Source organism: Chamaea fasciata, unplaced genomic scaffold (genome assembly GCF_029207755.1).
Source record: "Chamaea fasciata isolate MVZ Bird 193981 ecotype frontalis unplaced genomic scaffold, bChaFas1.0.hap1 SCAF_1, whole genome shotgun sequence".
Classification (NCBI taxonomy): domain Eukaryota; kingdom Metazoa; phylum Chordata; class Aves; order Passeriformes; family Sylviidae; genus Chamaea; species Chamaea fasciata.
The window spans coordinates 34,330,997-34,354,808 of record NW_027094086.1 but is presented as its reverse complement, the minus strand read 5'-3'; the positions used below and the strand labels follow the sequence as shown (position 1 = coordinate 34,354,808).

Below are 23,812 nucleotides of genomic sequence, written 5' to 3'. Positions count from 1 at the left end.
GTTTGGTGTTTCATTGTGAAGAGTTCAATTCTATTTTGTTGGCTTATTAAGCTCCCCTGATTAAAAAAATTTGTCAGTGTATATCAGAACTCTTTTTTGCACCCTGCAATTCAAAGAAGAGTCACAAAGGTGTTTTCTTTAGTGTTACTAGCATCCCTTTGGTGATAGGTAAAAAAACAGTTTTGTGTCAGCTAGTATGCAATGTCCCAGTGTCATTAATTCACACTGAATATCTTTGAAAAAATATCTTTATTTGAAAAATTTTGGAGTGGAATACTTGTTTATTAACCAGCATCTTGTGTAGTAAAAATAACAAATACCATTTTTTGAAGTAAGTGCTTATTTTGCATTAAAACTAAAACCAATTGAATTTATTACAAAATTTGTTTCAGAGTATGACCAACTTTAAAAAATTTTATTTAAATTTTTGTATGAATTTATCTTTGCAGTCTGATTAATTTTTAGTTAGCTGCTTACTAGGTTCAGTTCTGAGAAAGAAGACATCAGAGGAGTTTCCATATAAATATTTCAGAACCTCACATAAGAAATACATTGCTAGGATGTGAGCTATAACATTGCTTCTGAGGCTAATATTGGTCTCAAACACTAAATATTTACTTATTGCTTCTCTTTCAATATTTAGTAAGCCAACCATTTGAGTATGAGGGATTTTTCTCTGCTTTTGAAAGGTGTGTGTTCATAGTAATGTCAAGTTTATTTTTCTCCTTAGAAAGCTACAAAAATGGCATGTTCCTAGTGACTAGGCTTGAGTACATCTTTTCCTTTTTGAGTGGGTGTAATTATGATTCATGAAGGTATTGGCAGTATATTGGCTAGTAGGTAGTTAGAGGGATGACTTACTGGGACTTTTGTAAAAAACTTCCACCAAAACCTCAAACAAAAGCATTCTAAGCAGATAAAGTAGTCATAAAGTGAAAAATAAAGTGCTGTCATGGATTAATAGCTACACATGTGGTCAAAAAATAATAATTAATACATTAAGCATTACAATATTTATTATTTTAGTAATCCAGTAGCAGTGGGCACCTCCATTAGAATGTTATCATTTAATAGGAAGCGGGTGATAAGAGAAGTGATATTTAGAACATTACTCTGAAATATCCAGGATGGTCAGGGCTGAAAACAAATGAAGAATTTTCTGAAAATTAACAGTGTTATATTAGATGTCTTTTGTGGTTGAGAAATGTCCATGGACAGATCAGAAAGAATGATTTGTCCTACCTCTACATTCTTCAGACAACTAAATTAAAATTAATAGTTGTGATGATATGTTTGCAGGCCCACAACAGCTGTGAACACAAAAGGAGCCAGATACCTTTGACCCATGCTATTAGGTCAAAATAATAACATTGTCTGCTTTGGATATCCTGCTTTCAAGTGTCTTTCAGTTGTTCCTGTTTGCATCCAGTGAGCTATCCCCATCCCAGTTTGGTATAAAGCCTTTCTGTTCTAGGCACTTTCATCTCAGAGCAGATATAGCAGAAGGGAAGGACATTGGAAAATGACAGGGAAATGGCTGAAGACAGACAGAAGTTGAAGAGTTTTATAGATAGCAGATTAGAGAAGGAATGAAAAAGGGCATGCAAAATCATTTGTGAGTATAAATTGGTTCTTGTCTGGCTTCTGACAGATTTGCCGCAGGAGATTGTTGGCTAGAGTTGTTGCCACTCTCAGCCATCTGCCTTGCCCTGCACCTTTAATAGATATGGAAGCCCTCAAGGCAGAGACATCTGATCTGCTTGTAAATCAGCTTGTGAATCACTGATGTTTTCAGCCCAGTGCATTAAGGAAAGCTGTTTCTGCCCAGGAGAGTAGCACTGTCTGGCAGAGGAGGGAAAGATGGTTTCTCCTGGTGGCAACTTCAGGCAGGGCGAGTCTGCTAGAGACTTCATGTATTTGAAATTTCAAGGACTAAGCATACTACTAACTACTGAAAGCTGGTAAAAAAGGAAATGTTTGTTTCACCTAGGGTTTATTTCAGTGGGGAAAATGTTCACGGTAACACAAGTGATTTTCGCGTGATGTAACCTGATAGTGATATCTCCTGTACATCGTTTTTCACCCGATAAGTTTTCAGCCCCTGTTTTCCAGTGAGGTTGTTTCTCTGTGGACTTACATGATTTTATATGGTGTGCAACTCTGTCTTTGAGTTCTAGCCCTTTTAAATGTACTGTCAAATTTCAACTGAAACTGACAGTTTTCTAATCCATGAAATTTCCTCCAGTTCCCTGGATATTGGTGTCTACCTGGAAGACAATCTCATTAGTACCGTCCTAAAGGGCCAGTACAAGGTAAAGAGATACCACTGCAGACTGATCACTATTATGGCTCTGAAACAAACAGAGCATCTGCTGACTTGCTGAAGCATTTTGATACAAGCTGTTTGAGTTAATGAAGGAGAGGAAAAGAAGAAAGGTGGGCAGGATCACTAGGGAGAGGATACTCTGAGAAATATGGAGGGAAACAGCTGATACTAGCATGAAGGAATTATTGAGATGTAACACAAATCCCTGAGAATTCAAGATTCATTACGTTTGCAGCTACAGAGTAGCTAACTCTACCTTTTTTGTGTATTTTAATTTCCCTGCCAGACTGAATTTTAATTTTATTAGATGTTGCAGGGTGTGTGTTTTTACCATTCAGCATGACACCAAGTGCAGGCCTCAATTTAAAATTTAGAGGATAAATGTAATTGTAAATGCTGCAAGCAGCAAATAATATGCAAAGGAGTGAATAACATGGCAGAATGCAAACTTATTTAAGTTACCTGCTCTTACTTGAAAACAGGATATTAAACTTAGACTAAAAAGCTATTGCTTGGCCTGACATTCTTTTTATAGTGTATTGCATGTGAAGAGCTTCTGACAGTGTTCTATTTTATAAAATTAAATGGGAATGGAATACTGGTTGTAATTGCTAAAATGAAAAAAGGACAGAAGAAGAATAAATATGGAGAAGAAAGAACAGAGTGAAGTAGGAGGTAATTTGGAGATAAGTACGAAAGGAACAAATGTGGATTTTCAGAAGGGGAACTCCTGATATTTTCAGAACTCAAAATGCAATTTGAAAATCCATGATAAAAATTAGAAGAGAGTGAGATTGAAAACAAAGAAGTAAATACCTACACTTCAATGCTGGTCTTCAGCCCACCTAAAACTGCAAGTATTCAATTTGTCTGCTTTGACTGCTGTCTTAAGAAATTTCAGGATACAACTTCCATCAGGTAAAATTAGGAGTACTGCAGTAAAAGTTGTGACTCCCTGTAAAAAATATGATAGTTTCAAACACTCCAAGTCAGATACCACTACCAATACCATCTTTTGTAAGTGTGAGCCATTTAGAGCAGACCAGGAGTCTCATTAACTTTTGCTGTGGTTCACAGGGTCCCTGTGGTACACAATACCTTGGGTTTGCAAGTTCACTGTAAGTAACTGCACTGCACCTGTAGTTACCTAACATCAAAAGTAGTGCTGCTCCCAGCAGTTCTTGCACTTTCTTTAATGACCCAGCATCATTCTTTGTATGTGAATATACTGGCAGTAGGTGCTATTATATCTAAGACATTTTGACTATTAATGTATCGATTATGAAGAAGGGAAAAATGTAATGAAGCCTATACTTCAAGAGAGGTGGCCGACTGGAAGTCTGTGGAGACAAAAAGTATTCAGGATATGAGAAATTCATGAACAGAACAATTGTTGAAAAGATAAATTGGGGTAATCATCCCTTGATAACATTGCAAAATAGGAGTGCTGGAAAATAAAAAAAAATAATCTAAAGGAGCATTTCAACCAAAGGCTGTGGCAGTTATCATAAATAGCTACTGGACCCTGTGCATAATTAGTGAAGACTAGAACGGTGAGGGAGAGACAAGTACAGTAAGAATACACTAAGTAACAAGTCTATTAAAAACATGGCCATGGGCAAAGATGAAGCAAGAAAGAGGAAATATGCTAGATTTAAATATAAGGATCCAAGTTATCTTTGATATTAGATAATTTGAAATCAATGGAGTTGTAAAAAGTAAAAGTAGACACTGGAGGCTGTTGAACATAATGCTTTATTTGGGGTCCTTTCCTTATTTCCCTTTTTTTTTTTTTTTTTCTCCAATCGGGAGTGTTGGTTTAATCTAAATATCAATTTTTGAAGCAAATTTGTCTTCTAATCTTTTGCTTTGGAGTTGTAAAAGTTTTGACAATTTCTATATGTTTCCCTGTATTTTACTGCTGCAGTGATCTCAAGATAATACATACAATATTTGTGCATGAACTAATTGCAAAGCAAGAGCTGTTAAAATAAAATTTAAAAATGAAATTAAAATCCTAAATTAAAATTAAATTCTAAAATTAATTTCTAATATATGCCAAATAATTCCTCAAATTGGAGGCTATAAGATTTCAGTTTCGCATTCCAAGGAAAATAAAAAATATATTTTAAGATGACTTAGTCTTGCTATTTTCTCTAAAGATGCTTCCTGATGGTATAATCTATTTTAACTTAAATAACATGACATTACCCTATTTTAATTTAACTGTTTTTATATCATAGATACTGCGTTGAAAAGAAATATTAAGCTGTATTTTAAATTCAGCTTTTCTGATTGCCTGTTTAAGTGGGTCCATGTCTGAGCAAAAACCATCAGAGGAGATTCTGCTGAGTGAGTCTGAGCTGAGCTCAAAATTAATGCAGCAAGAAAGAGAGAACCTTCAGAGAGATGAGCTGCTTGCCTCTGCTTCTGGTGGGCCACACAAGTTTGGCTGCTGGCATAAGGATGGGCAAATTAGTCAGCTGACATGTGGGACAAGCAGGTCCGACTCTTCCACTGGCAGCACAGACTTCGTTTAGCTTAAACTGATTGTGAAACTGCTCCTTGAGTCACTGAGGGCTTTGAACAATTATTGGCACAGGGAGCACACTTAAATGCTGGCTCCACTGCAGTAAAATAGGAGTTTAGCCACCGATGGGTATTAAGCCAAGGTTTTGCTGTAAAGGGAGTGTGATCATGGCAAGAAAGATGGCGAGTCACCTTTGGAAGAATATGTAAAAGCAAGTTTGGAAATGGTTAGCAAAACACTGAGATATTGAGCATCTGAAAAAGGAATTAAAATTTAATAGGTTTTCTGTGTATGTGTGTGATATTAAATGCAGAAAGTTTGTACATTGCTGGACTAAAGAGTAGAGGTTACAGTGTGCCTTTGTGACAGAAGGAGTGTTGAACACAAAGATTTCATATATTGGCTTTCTGTTTTCTGGGTTATATTGGTGTAGACCAAATTTCTTCTCTGTAAAGAAATGGTATATCTTTGAAGTATTCAATAATGAATAAATAAAATATAAAGGAAAAGAATTGTAGTTATTCCATTGTTTTTAATTCTCTTCAGAGAAACTTCATAGTCCTGGGAATAATTAAATATAAATAAATATGCAAATAATAGGATTTGTCAATTTTGATTTTTAACCAGATGCAGAGAGACAAATCCAATTGTGTCTTCAAAAAGATTTCTCCCTTTATTTTATTAAAACCAGAAGTTACAAGGAGATTGTTTTATTTTTAGTATGACAAGAATAAAAACTTGAAAAGGTGGTATAAATGAAAGTATGAAAGAACAAACTTGTTCTTAAAGGAATAGTTTATATAAAAACAAGTGATAGTCACATATTTGTCCTTTTAAACATAAGTAAAGAGCATACTTTGTTTGCCCAACACATTCCTACATTATTGCAGAATTTTAAAATATTACTGACTTTAGTAGTTTGCTAGGTAAATTTTTTAGTATTTTCCTATTTTGGTATCTATAAGTGCTGACATTGAAGTATGAAAGTAATGTTGCATGTAATCCTTCCTTAGTCTTCCTTCAAGTTTCTTCTGAGTAATTTCAGTTTCCAGTTGTTCAGACAATTAAAGTATTGTCCAGTAGGCAAGAAAAAATAATATTTGTATTATACAAAAAATGCATTTATTGTTTCAAATAATTATTACAAATCATTATGTATGTTTTATATGAAATGCAAATGAAGGCTAACTAATTTTATTCTCATACATAATCTTTTGCCTAACTAAACTGAAAACAGAATGCTTTGAGATTGAAAAGATAAGTCATGCTTGCCATGTGCATGTTTTAGAGTTTTCATGTAGAAATATTCCTCTTGTTGCATGTAGATTTCAGAGCACCTGAAGGCAAATCAGCTGGTTTCATGGACACAGGAGAACTGGGTGCAGGTCCTGCACATACCTTACAGAGAGCTTGCCATTCACTGTGATAGTTCCGTTATAGTACAAAGAAGTGACTAAACATTTATTTCCTTCTTCAAACATTGAACTGTCAACCAAAGTCGTCATTTCTCTCCTACATGTAGAGAATACAGTCACTCCTTAATTAATGCTTGCTCACCTGCCCCATCTCTTAAAGATTACTTTGGCACATCACAGGAAAATACTTTTTCTTGACCTACAGATTACTCTATTTTTATGTAGGATATTCAGAAGATGAGTGAATCATTGTCATTTTTACGGATACAAAGGAACTTTATGTGTAATCTAATTCCTGTTTCAGACTCTGAGACAGTTGCTTAGAGTATAAATGACTAAAAGTAAATGTGAGTTAGTGTCTGTGGAGAGACAATTCCTCACAAAGTCACAGATTTGATTATTCAATCACTATCACCTAACTGCAGAGGTAGTCTAAGTGATGTTGAGGATAGAAAAGACTTGTCAAGGTGTCTGACAATAGCTTCCAGACCTTTTTCTCCATTTGGCTGTATGGGGAAATGTATCCATGTGGGGGATTTTATGAAATAGTTTTCATTCTTACTTGAATGTCCTTAGAGGGATAGAAAAATCTTTTGACATATTTGAATATTTCTGAGATTAACTTGTTTTTGTGATGTTTTTCAGGAAATGGGGAGCAACTGGGTTATGTCAGTCACGAATAATAAGGCTGAATTTATCATTGTGGTGTTTTTTTAATGAATATTCACACAATTGTTTGATAAAAGCAATACTTTTTTGGGGTGAAATTTGTTCTAAATGTATGTCTGGTTACTGGGGCAAAATATTATTAAGGTCTCACAGAACAGTAGTTATATTTTATGTCTTTGAATATTAATTTTCTATTGATGTGTTCAAAAGCATTGGTGAAATGGCTTGAATAATATATTTGCTTAAGGAACCTAAAATCCTCTGTTAAAATATCCAAATTCTATAGATATTGTAGTTATACCACCTGTGACTTGGGAATTGTCTTTCTGATAGCCTGTTGTTTAGAGTTTGTTTGAATTATATGGGTTTGATTTTTTTGTATTACCCGTAATCTATAGTTTGTAAATGAGCAACAGTTTGGCAAGAATTTGCATCATATTGAATCTACACATAGAGAAATGCTCCATAAGAAATAGAACATTAATCATATGGGGGGCTTTCACTGGTATGTTGGGAAGCTGTTGGAAGTGTTGGAAGCCTTTTTAAGTGGTTCTGATCTTCTTAAACTTCTTAACCAGACTGTTTTGAAGTGCTCATCTGAGAAGGAACTTTGATTGTACATAGATAATGGGAAAGGTTATTTGGGAGCTGAGGAAAATGTTTCCGTGAATATACTGAAGCACTGTCAGATATTACAAACTGCTTCTTGTGTTTTGACAAACTTAAGGGGTGTTGAGTTTGGAGGAATGCAATTTAAGTGATGTGACATAATTTTATGAAGGTTCAAATGTGTATGTACACTAGTTTCAGTATAATATGTGTATCTGTAATATGGAAATCGATAAATTACTAAGTTTTGAAAATTTCTTTGAGCCTTTGGATCACCTTTCTAATTTGTGTTAATTTTCAAAGTAGCAAGACATATCCATTAAGTCTGCATTCACTTAAAAAAGCTGCACCATAATATCAGATATAATTTCATTTGTGCACATTGCGGTATATCAGGAATTCTAAAACCGATGAGGAAAAGGTGATGAGAAGGTAAGACACTGTGTTGATAATAAGCCTGATTTTAGCCTACTGCTCGTGTTCAAGCTTATTTCCAAGTTCAATTATATTAGATTTTAACAGCTTGGCATTTAACTGAGCTTAATTGCTCAGTTAAATAAGAAAAAAAAAAAGGTGATTACTTGCCATGTGTAATACTTTTTTAAAAAAAATTGAAAATGTGGTAACATGTAGTATTAAGAATCATATGTTGGTAATATATTAGGAATGCGTTTCTGAAGATGTGCATATTCTCACAGAATCCCAGTTTTGAAAAACTTTTGTGTCTTGAGAGAAGCAAGAAGCAAAAATTACACTAAATTTTAAGGTTATTAAACCAGCAGTGGTGAGTTGCAGATGGGGTATCATTCTGTTAATGTAAAAATGATATCTTGTTTTCTTTTATTACTAATGCTTTGATAAACATGTTCACATTCTGACTTGTTAGTGTTACTTAAATACGAGATGCTTTTACTCCTTAGGGTTATGGCTCTGGGAGTAGGGCTGATCTTAACTGAATATGAAAGCTTGTTTTTGATTGAGAAAGTGATCCTACTTCCTCCTCTGTTCCTTCAGGCAGAGCTATAGGCTCCTGTTGTTTCTTTTAGATGGTTCTTAATGCTGGTATTGAGCCCTGAGTGTGCCAAGGCAGCTCTGCAGCTCTACTAATACACATGAAGAAGATTCCACCAAAAATATACTATTTTTCATATGCATGTGTACCAGAGTCAGGTAAAAATCAAGCACCGACATCACTGGGAATGGTAGAAAGGGGAAAGAGCGCAGGAATAAATGGGACCTCACCACTGGAAACAAGCTATTGGAATACAGAACTACATCCTTAGTGACTGCAGATTAGCACCTTGGAGTTTGACCTCATTCATCCACCATTTGAGCTAACAGTATTTCAGGGCTAGTGAGGTTTGCTAGTGTGCCTGAAGAGAGAAAACCATGAATTACTTAGCCTTTCTGTGTTGACCTAACTTTCTTCTTGGTGCAGTGCTGCCTGTTTCCTTTTGGCTTGAAATAGATATTTTCTGCTGTTGCGGTTTTTTCTTTATTTTCTCTGTTCTTCCTGTTGATATGATTTGTACTGTGACTTTGTCTTTATTTGATTTTTAGGTTTTCTATCAGTCAAACTGCCTGCAGTCTAGGAAATTAGTACAGATGGTTCTTTTTGAGCAGGAAAATATAATAAATTAGTAATTTATCTTCTGTGATACAATGTACTCTTTTCTGCTGCCTCCCTCCAGCATATGATGATTGTGCTTCCTAATGTTTTGTGTTTCCTTCACCCTTGTTTCTTCACAGCTCTTAGAGGAACATTTGAAATCTGACACTGAATTGGCTTTGCAGTCTAGAGTCTCTGGCTCCATCTTAGTCAGTGACAGAATGGTTAGCCTACAGTATTAATCCTCCACAAGAAGAGGAAATACTGTGACTACCAGGGGATGTGGTTTGCATTCTGTTCCACTGCTGTGGACTCCAAAGTTAAAGATGTCTCAAGATCTACGTGAGTTTCACAGCTCTCATAGTAAGGAGCTAAAACCCAAAAGGGAGGAACTTGAAATACTTTAGATAAATTTTCAGTCTGTGGAGTCATGGAAAATTCCCCCTGAATTCAGTGGAGTCGTGATTAACATTAGTGTGTCTTGAGAAGCAGAATTGTCAGGTAAAGTTTTCTGATCTATTTTCAAAATGGTTTTAATCTCCTGAAATGAGGTATTCTGGAGTAATATGTCATTCATATCCAGAAGATAAAGTAGTGTTGAGTAAAAGCAAATGTATCTTTATGATGTTTAAGATGCTAGGCTTGAACTAACATTGCATGATTTAACATGCTGTAATGCCTGATTTATTTTTAGGCAATAATCTTGTCCTGCAATATCCAATGAAAGTATAGTAACCAAATGTATTATATGTACCATTAGACCATTTTCCATTTCAGCCAGGTTTTTGTCTTGCATTACAGGATCCTTGCACAAGCATTGCAGCAAAACCAAAAACCTTATTTTCTCCTTTCCAAACCAAAAGTGTGAGCAAACATAACCCAGTAGTGCACTGAACTCATCGGTTACACAAAGCAATCTAATAGCATAAGCAGCACCTATACAACATCTCCAACTGCACATGTTTTTCAGTAACCTAAACTTTCTTTAAAAAGCATTTAATTCTCTTTATTAAAAAAAAACCAAAAAATTTTGGAAAACTGTGTAGTACATTTGAAACTTTATTAAATGATTGACCTATTGGATGTGTGGAATGGTTTTGCCATTCCTACTAGTTTATCTGCTTGACTGAACTGGGGAGATAAAATTATATTATTTTTTTCTACCCTTGTTGGAAAGATGTCAGTGGTATGAATTTAATCAATGAGTGAGGAAGAGCATGTACTGTCAACTGTGATGCCATTGGTATGCTGATGGTATCCAGCTCAGTGTCTGCTTCGAGGAGTGTAGACAGTGCAGTCTTCCAGATGTCCCAGTGTCTGGCCAAAATAAGGATAGTGATACAAAACAGATGGTCTTGTCTCAGGACAAAGCAGAGTTGATGCAAGCTGATGGAAGGATGGGGCTGGAAGAAATGGCAGAGCCTCGGCCGTTGAATGCCATGCTATACTGATTTTCATCCTGGATTCACTGGTAGCAGAAGTAACAAGGAGGGCAGTTTTCCCTTAACACCTGGGCGGAAATTGAGGAGCAATAGAAAAGATCCACAATGTTTGTTCTAGTTTTTTTAGCTAAGAGCTTTCGTGGTTGTCGTAGAATTACACGTTATTGTCTCAGCTCGCTAGGAACTTTCACATACAACATATGAAATATCTGTTGTTAAGTAGGCCTGTGCACACAGAGAGTTTAGAGATTTCTTTGCTTTCTTCCTGCCTGCCCAAACTGTCCAGCCTGAGATCGCTCATATATGCGTCCCTAAATTAACTAGAACTTTTCTAGCAAAAAAGGTGCAATAGTGCCTGACTGAAAGGCACTTTTTCTAAAATGGGAGATGTGCTAGTTTATCAGAAGAAAATTTAAGCTGTATAAGCATCTTGCTATTAACTTATTGTGGTTCTCTTTCATGAAGAAAAATCTCTGAAGGACAAGTAAAATGTTTGACTCTATTTGGAATTCATTCTTTTTAATTGCAAAAAAAAAAAAAGAATTTGGGGAAATAGACATATTTACACTGTAGGAATTCTTGATGTATGTAGGTTTATGAAAGAGACCATACATACTGCCACTCCAGAAATCTTTGGACTAACAGTTTTTTAAAAAGGAAACCTCTTGTAAGGTTCAGTGTTACTGGAAATGTTTGGCATAAGATTATTTGTAATTTTTCTGTTTTGTCTCAACTTTCATTTTAATAAAAGGTATATGAATTTCCACTGGCCTCTTGACAACCTAGCTAGGATTAATCCAGCCAAGGGACTGGTAGAGTAACTTAAGTGGCTGCAAAGAAATATGAACGTGGTGCTGAGTGCAAAAATTGATTCAAAAAATGCTAAACAGGATAATATCTTCTCTGATTGGCTGAAAATGCACTGTGGTTGCTCTATGTCTTGTGAGGAATGCTGAACTAATGAATAGTTCATCTTCGCTCATTTTTGTAAAACTTCATATAAGCAGCATGCAAATTATCAGTTTAATTATAAATAGATATAATAAAGAAAAATGTAAGCATTAATGTAATGTGAAATTCAGTATTGTGGATATATATTGTAAGGCACATCTGTACTACATTAACCAAATGCACTTCAAAATATTACGGCTGTCTCCCCTTTGTTAAAAAATAAAACACAAACTGAAACCTTTTAAATATACATTCTTTCCTAATGCTTTGATATTTTTGTTATGATTGAAGAAAAACTTTGGGGTTTAAACATGACTTTTTTCTGATACTATGAAAAAGCTTTTTTTGGTGGTTTTCTTTAAGAGCACGGATTTGAACGGTGGCCCAAATTGCACATAACTATAGTGGTTGCAGGAATAAGTGACATCAGAATTAGAGCTAATTAGAAATATTGTTCAAAAATTTGCTTTTAATTTTAGAAGTTGCTTTACTTAAAGCTAAAGTGAAAAAAAAAAAATTACCAAGAGAAGACATTAAAAGACATTCCTTTAGATGCCTTCTGAACTCCAGAATTTTGGATGGTTTTGTGTATTACTTCATTATGACCTTTGTGAGATTTTGTATTATTACAGTGCAAGCACTGGTGTACCGTTGCGGTAATTGCATTGTAGAATGTGATGTAGCAAGTGAAATATTCTAAATTTTATTTTATTGGAAATGTAGAAGTAATTAAAATGCTCCAAACAATACTAGATTCCCATTAATGTAAAAATAAAGATTTTCAAATAATTCATTAGCACTGAATGAAACTACCTAATTGATAGCTTAGATGAATGAGTTTGAAATCCCTACTGGTAAGGAGCAACAATAGTTCCTTAGTCAGTTATTGTTGCTGAGCTGGTGGGTGAGCAGTGGTTATTTGGTGATATTAGTTCCTTGATTACCAGTATGAGACTATAATGTGCTCTGAAGCCCCTGCTTCATCTTAGACAGGCTCTCATCTCCTAAGTCAGTGTTCTGTCAGTCTTGCCTGCACGTTACTTTTTTTCAGTCATAAATAATTATCACCCCTTGTGGGAAAAGGGAGAAAAAGCAGGAGCCCTGTGGGCCAGTGCTTCATGTAGTTTTCTAAGGTACTGAAGTGTTTCATAAAACTAGAACATCTTCATCAGAAAAGGCTACCTCCTATGTTAATTCCAATCCTAGCTAGGGGAAAATAGGAAGAGGGAGAAACTGAAGAAAGATCCCTTTCACTCTTGCTGATTAGAAGTGAGAACTCAAATTAATGAATCATTGTATATTTCAGTACCTGAAACAATGCTGCTTTCCCTACTCCCATGTTGGTTTTGTGGTTTTTAGACTGTGGAGTGAGATTCTGCCAGATTGGCTCTGACAACTGATACAGGTAGAGGTATATGTGCAAACTCAAGGTCTCAGCAGCATCGTGTTTCAATTGGATTTCTGTGCATCCATCGGTGAAAGCACAAGTGTTTAGGGAATTTCCTGTCAACTTGAGATGCTTCTTAAGAAAGATGTCTTGAGATGTATCTGTCTGTACAGATACACCAAAGGAGTGAAAGTCTGTTGATGTATTTATTTAGAATGATATTTGTATCAAAAGTCTATGGCATGGGTCTTAATTTAGGCAAAATGCTGGTATTTTAAGATGTTTATGGGAAAACTACTTAGAATGTATGTACCAGACTAACAGCATTGTCTGCTCCATGACCTTGAAAAAACAAAATGAGGTGTCCTGTACTTGGTGTACTGCAGAAGATAACTCCAGTTTCGCATCTGTTGAAGCAAATGTTTAAAATATCTATTTCAGGAGTGGAGCATCAGATAGTCTACGTCTGGAACTCTAATTTCTGCTTGCGCCAGTATTTCTCTAGGAATTAATGTGGTCTTTTTATTGGAATCTCTTGATATCTGGCAAGATAACTTATCTAAAACAAAGAGGACTGGCTGAGATAGTAAGACACATAAAAGTATGACATATAAAGTTGCTTAGATTTCACAAGCAGAACTTCTGTCAGCAGTAGGATTTTGTTGATTAGGGTTTTTTTGTTTCATTTCTTTGTTTGGTTTGTCGTTGTATTTTGGTGTTTTTTGGTCGGTTGGGGGGTGTGTTTGTTTGTTTTCAAATGAGGTTAGTGGAGCGTATTAGGAGTCTGTGCTTCAGCTAACAGGCCTTGACAAATCCATGCTATATACAAGGAATACATCAATGTCTACCACAATGTAAGAACACTACCCTGAGGAATTAATTGCTTCAAAGAAAGAGACATTTACTGGTGCACCAGAATTTCTTGGTGGCATGCAAGAACATAAATCAGAATTCATTATCTGTATTTTTACTCTCACATGAGAACACTTAATGCTTTTCATAGTATTAGACTGTACAGACAAACTGAGCTGACATACATTTTTTCCAGCTTTGAACCTTATACTTCTTGAAGTACTCCTGGGAAATTGCTACGTGTTTTATAATGGAGAAGGAGACAAAAGTGACTGGATCATATAAAACAATACAACATATGATCTGGTTACCCGAGCCTTCTGTGCAACTAGGCTTTCACTGTATTTTATAGGAGTTTTGCATAAGAGCCCTGTCCTTAAACTGGATGGTGTGCAAATCTTGTGTTTGTAAGATGATTCCACACCCTGTCATCCCAAGACAATAAGCAATCTTGCACGGTTTCTGGAATAATTGGCACTAGTGAGTGCCCTTTTCCCTCTCGCCATCCTTTCCTCCCAAAAAAGAAAGGAAGTAAATAACTGTGGGCAATGTTCTGTTTAAAAACATGACTTTGTTATTGGGCTATATTCTTGTTTAGTTGAAGTAGGTAACTCTTCCCCTCCCCTTTTCGGAGAAAGTTTTCTATTAAAAGAAAATCACAAAGAATTAAGCTTAGCACCGCATTATTAATCTAGAAAACATCTGGTTCTGTGTAATGCTATATTACACTTGTGATCTTTATTTTGCTTTCAAGTATTTTTGCGTATTGTTGTGGCAAAGCATAAAGATTGCAGCTGTGTGAATTCATTTTGGTAGATTGATGATTTGAGGAAAATGTAAGATTCTTTTTGCTGGGTTTACGTGTAGTTGTTTTAACACAGAGAACATATCTAATGGAAAGTAATGTAGGACTGAAGCTGGGTCTTCACATACAGTTTTTAGAGAATAGCAGACCTTGAACATTAAATCAAAGAAATACAGTGAACAATCATGCATTAAAATAACAGACTTTTATTAGCATAAATGAGATTGTTTTGTTTATGTAAACTTCCAGCCTATTACTATACAAAGATAGATAACAAGTTTCTATGGATTTGAGAAGTTTCACTGTATTCTTGTCTTTCATGACACAAGCAGTCACCATCTCTGCTTTTCTTTCTCTCTTTTCTATGTGAATTACCTCATTGCTGCTCAATAAAATCACAGAGCCACTCAGCTGTATCATCACTAGTTGGTCTAGCAAACAATACAAAGAAAGAGAAAAGATTCAGTGTCCACACCCTGTAACTGAATTGACTGTCCAATGAAATCCTATTTTGCTAAGACTGGTTCTTTCCTATAGAAGCATCTGAACCTTTCGAGCTCTTTTTTTGACTGTTAAAAAGCAGTCTTGCATTCACTGATTGTATTTATTTTAATAACTTTCTTATTTGTGATCAAATATTTTTATGCAAAGCACACATGAATTATTGAACAATGTACACATTTACACTCAGAATTTAGTACTAAAATTTCTGTATGATTTATTCTTTTATTGCTGCTAGGTTTTGTTGTTTGGTTTGTTTGGTTTGTTTTTTTTTTTAATTAAAAGCCTGCAGTAATGAATGGGGTTGATCTGGAAGATGGTATATAAACTTGCTTACAAACTGAAAAATTCTCATCCAAAGTTATGGGTATTGCAGAACAGGCAGCTTCTCAAAGCCCGGCTGCTTTAGTGAGAAAATGTTCAATATCTGCACTGTAAATCTGATGTTTCCAGAAGAAACTGTAATCATTCCATGCCGATGCAGAGGTTCAGTAATCAAATTACATCAAATACTGCAGTTATTCTTTGGTTTTGGTAGATGGAATTACACATCCCTGTTCAGTTGTGTTATTAACAGCTTTTTGTAGTTTGCCATGGAAAAATTCCATCCAGTGTTGAATTAGATCAACTAAAATTCCTTGAGAAGAATAACGATTGTATATGATATAGGTTTTTGGTATTTTAAATCTACATTTTTTATGCACATTACTGCTGTTGGTCTAACAGCATGTGACAACAAATCTGTACTGCATACTGTTCTGCCTACTTGTCTGTTGGCTACAACTACAGGCACCTCTTGAATCCACATTTCTTGCACAAAGTTTCACTTAATTTTCTTTTGAGAGAAAAAGGCTGGTGGTTGACTAAAAATGACAGAAAGGCCTGTGTTTGATATCCAAATTCAAATATAAAAGGTGTCATGGAGGGCAGCCTATATCATTGCTTTGTTGAAACTTAGTCGTCAGAAAGCCAAAAGTTAATCAAGCAGAGAACAGTTGAAAACCTTATTTAAAGAAATCACATCTGCTTAGTGGGAGAAAAACCTGAGGCATGTGCTTCAATTTCTTTTAAGCCGTAATTCATCCAGTGGTTTACATCTGTTAAAAAATATGGAACTTTTCACACCTCTTTAAAGCACAATTAAACTGTATTTATTTTAAAACATAATGTGTTCCAAATATGTAATGCCTTTTCTGAAATGACTCATAGATGATTGATTTCATAGCTCTCTATCATATAACCTTCCAGGTCCTTTGAATTAGTTTGTGTAATAACCATACATGAAATTTAAAGGAAAAGGTGTTGAAATGATGCAAAATGATGCCAGAAACTTCAGTGCACTTGTCAATTTATATCAAGGCAACAAATTGGCCGGGAGGGGGTGGGGGGCGGCGCTGGGAAGGAGAGTTTTCTTAAGCAGTAAAATAAAACATTACAGAGAAGAAAATGTAGTTCAAGGACTTGGCTCACCAAATTTTTTTTCACGTGAGTTTAGCCTAGCTGTTACTGACTGTTTCTCATTAAAAACCATGTCTTCCCAAAGGGGTGTTATTAACAGGACATGATCCTGACAATCTGAGCACATGCCCTGAGTTTGAAGAACAGTGGAAAGAGTAGGGTCCATGATCTATAGAGGACAACCAGAAGTATTTTGGGTAGAGATTTGGGGGTAAAGATTTTTCTAATTAATTGAATTAATTAGTATTGAAATACTATATGCCTCCTCTGATTTTAAAGTGTTCTGTGACTTATCCATCTGATACTGGAATTTAAAATCTTTTTGTACTTCGTGCTTCATTCAGATCCTTTAACATTAGGTTTCTTTTGTAAATGTAAGCAAATGAAAATACATGTGTATAGGATATCTGAAAGACATTTTAATAAGATGATGACATACTGTGTACCATAAACTACATGCATCAGTCAGTTCATGGAATGATGACATGATCAGTATATGGTCATTTAATAGAAGCTGGCCAGTGCTTTGCTTGTTTATATTTCAGCTAGAGTCTAATCAAGTTATAAACAAGTGAAAATTGGACTTTATAGATACCTGAGGCATAGAGAACTTGCCTGTTTTGTGTTAGCAAAAAATATAGATTAATCTCTAAAGAATGGCCTGACTGTAAACCAAGAGAATTCTTTTTCAGTCCAGCTGAGCTACACTATTCCAGTGTCATCTTGGGAAAAAAATTCTCTGAGACCTTCTGCTGTCTCCCTTCAAAATGTGAATGGTTTTACAGTAGTTGAAAATTCAGTTTTTATTATGAGTTGCCCATATTACAGGAATATGGTAGATTTATTTATGCACATTATGGTCCCTTTCAATGTGATATATATATGTCCATTTCACATTTTCTGGGTTTAGCAGAACACTTTTATTTTAGTGATATTTTTTCATTGCTAAGTGAATAGATGATGAAAAAAACGCAGAGGAGTAGCATACACTCGAAAAAATTATTTTTGTCTTCAATATGTCCAGTGTCAAATTGGACATATTGAAGACAAAATGTCTGTTGAACAGCATCTCTTGATGACAAGCTTTTTAGAAATGAACCAGATCAGTAAAGATTTTAAAAATATGCTGCATGGTTTGATGTGGAAATGATACTGAATATTTTTAAGGAACCCCTTAAAAGATGGTGATAATATATAACAATTCTCTCTGATGTCTTTTCCTATTAGTATACAAGTAACTGTTTTATTCTCAATTTTGGAGCAATTCCATTTTTTCGTGATTCTACAGGTGAGGCTCCTTTATTGCTACAAAATTTAATCATATGTTCATCCCATCATTCTGTCTTGTTGCAGAGGATCTTGATGATCTCAGAATGGAAGGAGTAACAAGTGTGGTGTCTTCTGGGAGCAAATTCAATCAGACTCGAAGTGCTCATATGGCTGAGCCTCAAGCAAAGGTCACATTGAATATATGTGCAAGATGTGCCAGGTAAAATCAAAACAAAACCGCATCGTACTATCCAATACATTTTTTTCCCCAGGTATTTGGCTGTGTGTTGTGCTTTTGGGCCAAGTGATGACCTCTCCTGTGCTAAAAAAAAAATAGTTACTTAGCTACTGGCTACCCTATGACCTCTGGCATTTGAATTGTGCAACTTATGTTTATGCTTGATATGTCGCATCAACAGTGAATCAAAGAACACAGTCTTAGGCCTTACTTCACAGCTTGAAACTATTTTAAGCCCTTCTGTCTCTGAATTTCATTAGTTATTTGAGCTTCTGTGGTTTTTCAGAGGATGAATCAGGGAATTTAAGGGTTCAAATCCAATTTTAAAAGCACCTGTATAAATGGAGATTTAGTTGCACAGGTGCAGTTCAGGATTTCAAATAGTTGCTTCTTAGCACTTTATAATCGCATCCTGTTTCACCTCTGAGAAATAATTTAGTCAGGTTGAACGCCTTTTGGTTTTGACAGCTGGCAATAATTTTGGCATTTACAGTGTGAAGACCAAATAAACAGGTTAGTATTCCTGTAGCTTAGTCAACTTGAGAATGCAACACTAACTGAGACCCCTTAAATTTCCTGGGTGAATTCTTCTATGTAGACAAAAGCTCATTTGGAGAAAGGATTTAAGCCTGTTTAAATGACAAAACTAGCCTTCTCACCCTTCTGTTAATGGTTCAGATTAGCAAGAACAATACAGAGGCATGCCAATTTTATCTGCCTGCCTTTGCCAATGGCTGTTCTATTGTGTAGTTTGAGAGCGGATTAGCTGCTTGTAAATAAAAAGCAACCTGTGGTGAAATTAAGTCAAAAGTTTGGCCATATGCCACCCTACTTTTTTTCTACGTTTTTTCCCCGTTTTGCTCGTAAATTAATACTTTTCTAAAGCACTTATGTAGACAGAGGGGCTTCAAGACATTTTCTGATGCTCTGGAAGCACAACGACAGGCAGACTGAATCACTCGTGCAATCATATCTCTAGCAGGGTTGTGGAGCCTCGGGGACCTTCAGCTCACAGTACTGTCAGAGCAGCAGTGACTAGATGGCCTTGTAATTCTAGACAGTTTTGCTTGTCAGCAGTGCAGCCTTTGCTTTACGAAAAGAGCAAATATGCGAATCGTGGGATTCTTCCCAATTCATACAAACATATTGCTGATGTTGTAAAATGTTTCCAAAAACTACCTACATGAAAATGTGGCACATTTTTTCACCTGGCATCATTGTCCGTGGATTAACAAGTAGAGAGGTAAGGAATATAGAAACCTTAAATTCTCTAAATTCTGAAGTTCTGAACTTACATAACATCTTTTATGGTTTACTATGAAGGTTAATTAAATTTTGAATTCCCCTAAGTAGCTGCTAACAGCAGGAGCCAAGATACTATATTCTCTCAATCCTGCACACCAGGGAACAAAGGGCTCAGATCTTGAGCCAAACCTAGCAACCTTGGCTACTGCTATTGTTCTTTAGCTGCATGTAATAAATGATTCTGTCCTTTAAAATATGAGCTGGGAGAGAAAGATCTCACAAAATCCCTTTTGTCACTTCACTTATCAGAGAATGCAAAAAAATGGTCTATTTTGCCTTCAGTGATTTCCCTACTGTGTTTAAGGACATCGGTGAGGAACTGGGTGATACCTTCATGACTGTGATTCTTTTCACTCTGGTAGTTTAGCAGTTTCTTTAAACTTCCGGAGAATTAAAAAAATACATCATCTCATCAGGGGCAAGGGAAGTCAGAAGAGACAAATGGGTCTGAACACTGCTGTATTCAGTAGTGAGGAAACTAGCATTGTTTTCTTCAAGGCGATAAAGTCTATCCATTCTTTTGGAGCATTCCTTCCTTCTTACTGAGGACACCTTTCCCCTCTTCTTTCCTCTCTTCAAGATGGTTATTAGTGCAATTAGCTCTCTCATCAGTACCTTCACAGGGGTTGAGTCTGGAGCCTTCTTGAGGCAGCTGAAGTAGTGGGTACAGACAGTTGCATGAAACAAGTGGCTTCAAAGATAAGACAGGTTTTTTCCTGTTTGGTTTCCAGAGCATTTAGATTTTTTGTTAGTCAGTGATATAGCCATTGAAAGTACTGTGCTATAAAATTAGAGTCTGAGTATTTGGATCGCCTCACTGACTCAGTTTCTCAGTGTTAGCCTTTGGTTCCACTGTTATGAAAAAAACCAATATAATGTAGGATCATAATACAGGACCTATTAGTGTTTGGTTTAGAAATTTGTTTTAGAAATTGTATTTTTATGTTTTCATAATCCATTTTCTAAGTAGTCTTGTGTGCTGTATAGTGTATATATAAATACTGTGTGATTTCAATATTTAAATGCAATTGAAAAAGAAGTAAGTGTAAATTGTTATGCGTGCTTTTGGTTACAATTAAACAGGTATCTTTCCTCTTAATGTTACTCATTTTTCAGTTGTACAAGATGATTTGAAATGAATTGAGCTATTAATGGCTATTAATGATGGTGGTGTTGTATAGATAATAGGGCTTGTCAAATCAGATTACCAGATTGGGATTGCTGAAGGTGTTTTGGCTGTTGTTAGGAGAAATATGACATTTTACTTGAAATTTATTTGGCACAGTACCAAATATTAGGAAACATGTGTCTTGACTCAGACAAAAAGTTGAATTTTACTCATGCATTTGCATAATTGATTCAGACAAAAAGTTGAATTTTACTCATGCATTTGCATAACTGATTTCTTTCAACCTTGTGCTATTTCCTTTTTTTAAATGCTTTGTTCTCATTACACTCCACTCAATTTACCTTCTATGACACATCCTTCAAAAGTTTTCCCACTTTCTTGGGTATATTGGAGCTTTTCTGAGAGAGGTTTATTAAAACAATTGGAGGAGTTTTTCAGTACTGGCTTTAATTAATTTGGCTTAGTATTTTGTATCTCACCTGGAAAGGACAAATATTGTTATTGAAGTTCCACCCTATTTCTTCATTAAAAAAATGTATAAGTTTTGGATGCTCCTGCTTCTAAGATTGCATTTTCTTGCCATAGATCATCAGTGCTCCCTCATTATTTGAGAATTAGAGTGAACAGGTCTATGGCTATGTGCAGGTTACCTTAGTCTGAGAAGAGTGCTGGTTTCATTTTGTATGCTCCATAAAACCAGCTGCGGTAGGGTGCAGCTATAGGTCTTATATTTCTGTGGCTTCTGGAGCTTCCTACAATGAGAGCACAGTGACTTGTGAGAGGAATGGACTAAACCAATGGTTTTCCTCCATGCTGAGATAACTTGTGATCAGACTTCATTTAGTGCCAGTTTCACTCCTTCCTTTTGTAGCACAAAAAAAGAATGCCAGATGGAAGTGACTATACCTAGACATAAAAACCAATTTTGTTAGAAGGAAAACTAAATCTAGTTTATATTGTGGAGGAAACCTGCAATGGTGTTGAGACACTGCATTTGGGAAAATATTCTCACTTGCCCTAAGTCTCTTAGACAAAATTATGAACTTGGTTTTGAATCATAAGAAATGAGACTCAGAATTTACATAATTTGAACTAGAATGAAACTCCTGAGCTTTTAACTTTTTTTAGAAACTAATATTTAACCTGTAATCATGGTAATTTCACCAATCATATTCAGATAATAAACAGGTAAATAGTTATCACAGACCAGGTCAGTAATTTTTAATAAAGGTAAAGTTCTCCACCCAGACATCCAGGAAATAAAAATGGAGAATTCTTTCAAGCTATCACACCAGATATGTTTTAACAGCTTATGATTTAACAAACTAAAACAAAAATCCCCCCCAAAAAACCAAGACCCCAAAAACCCTTTGCAAAAAAGTCCCCAGAGGGAGATGAGAAATGAAAGGAAGGGTTAATTCTACTGGAGTATAAATTGGTTTGTACTCTGGCATATAACTGTAAGAAACAGAGAGCTTACTGTTTTCTGTATAGATGTTTCACACACGATGAGCGAAATGCAGATGGATAACAGCTTTAAGAGGTTTTTCAAATGAGGAAGTAGCTACCAGAACAATGTTATTCCCATAGCTGCTCTTGGACTACAGGGCAAGTTAAGTAGCATATTAAGTCATCTAAATAAAGGGGTGACATCATTCACAAGGTGGAACAAAACAAGGTTTATAGATACAGAAAAAAGGCTACAAAACCTCCCTGTATTTGGAAGGTTTGCTTTTTTCTATTTAGCCTGAAAAATTAGCAACAACACTTCTAGTAAAACAGATCTGGATTTAGATTATTTGAGCAAAATTGTTACAATAATTCCTTCTTTGTCTAAGGGCACAGTTGGTCTGACTGATTTAGAAAATAGACTGACTCATTCTGTAACATTTTTTTGTAATTCCTTTCTCACATACAGGCAAAACAAATGAATTTCAGGTTTGGCCAGTGAATCATAGGATATCCTCACACATTAGCAAAACTTGTATAGGTTAAATAGATATTTAAATGACAATTTGTAAAAGCCAAACAACACTTCCATATTTTTTTATGTATTGTGACTTGCACATTGAGCGTTTTGCAAGAATTTAATCAACCATAAGGTAAAAGATAATATTAATGTACTATTGAATGAATTACAGGGGGTTTTCTTTTTCTTTTTCTTTTTTCTTTTTTCTTTTATTTAAGGACCACCCATTAGCCTTGTATGCCCACTGCCATGCTCAAAAGTTAAATCTTGTACTTGTGGAGTCTTGCCAATGCATTCCTGAAAGTAAGAAGCTTTTTGTTTTTAATAGCGCAAGGGCTGCATTCATTCTTTTTAACATCAATAGAATACAAAAAAGGGGTTGCATGTGATTAAAAAAGAAATGGGATTATAGAAAACATACTGTGCCACAAGCTTGAAGGCTTCTGAACAAGAATGTTGTGAAGTAGCACTAGTTGCATACAAATGTTGGGTTTGAGATGCAACGTTTTAGTTAATATTTTAAGATTAGCTAAAGCCAAAGGACAGTGTAGTAAGGCCTTTTAACATATTAGAGGAATCAAAAATATAGGTATAAACACACAAAATATATCTATACATTGTAAAAATAAAATGGAGCTTTTCTTACCCTCACCCTTGGGATGTGGAGTACAGTGTAGTAACTTGTATTCTTGAGCTGTTAATGTAGAACAAATGAGGTACTTTGTGCATGCTGCCATTATAGAAATTTTTGGAGAACTTGGTTTGAAGAAAGTACTCAAAAATTCTCGTGCCAGTTTGCCTTGCCTGTGAAACCTTGCCCTGCTCATCATCTGTGACTTTTACTCCTTTAAGGTGTCTTGTCCTTCAGTCTTCAAGTTAGCTTGTTTCTTTGCCAGTTACCTATTCTTTAACGATTTGGATTTTTTTAAAGTTTGGTTTTCTACGGTATAGTCTCCACTACGTCCATGCATACCTGAGATACAATCAAATAAACTGTATGGTGCTATGTGAAATTTAGAATCACAAACTAGAATCTCTCCAATACGTCACTGGAATTTGAGTAGGTCTTCATGACAGAGAGCCCTGACCAGGATTCTACAGCGGAGAGACAAAAGAATTGAAGGAGCCAGTTATAATTTGACATAAACTTCAGATTAATGGTGGAAACTATGGAGCCGTTGTTTGAATTGGCCATCATATACCTCTAGAAAAGAACAGGAAATATTTGGTTGGCTGGGGAATTCTGTGGTATTAACCTAGCTTCAGCCATTTGATAATCTTAGAATTTGTATGGAAGTGCTTTATCTCAGTATCACATAGCTCTGACAATACTAATGAGACTTGAGGT

General features: G+C 35.5%; 1 protein-coding gene across 1 annotated transcript in view; it reads left to right on the top strand.

The window, feature by feature from the left end:
- The window catches only part of CUNH8orf34 (chromosome unknown C8orf34 homolog), a 149,888-nt gene that overhangs the window by 79,442 nt on the left and 46,634 nt on the right, over positions 1–23,812 (top strand). The window contains exon 8 of the mRNA XM_066180355.1: positions 17,908–18,043. Coding sequence (XP_066036452.1) covers positions 17,908–18,043 — 136 coding nt within the window. The remainder of the gene's footprint in view (positions 1–17,907; positions 18,044–23,812) is intronic.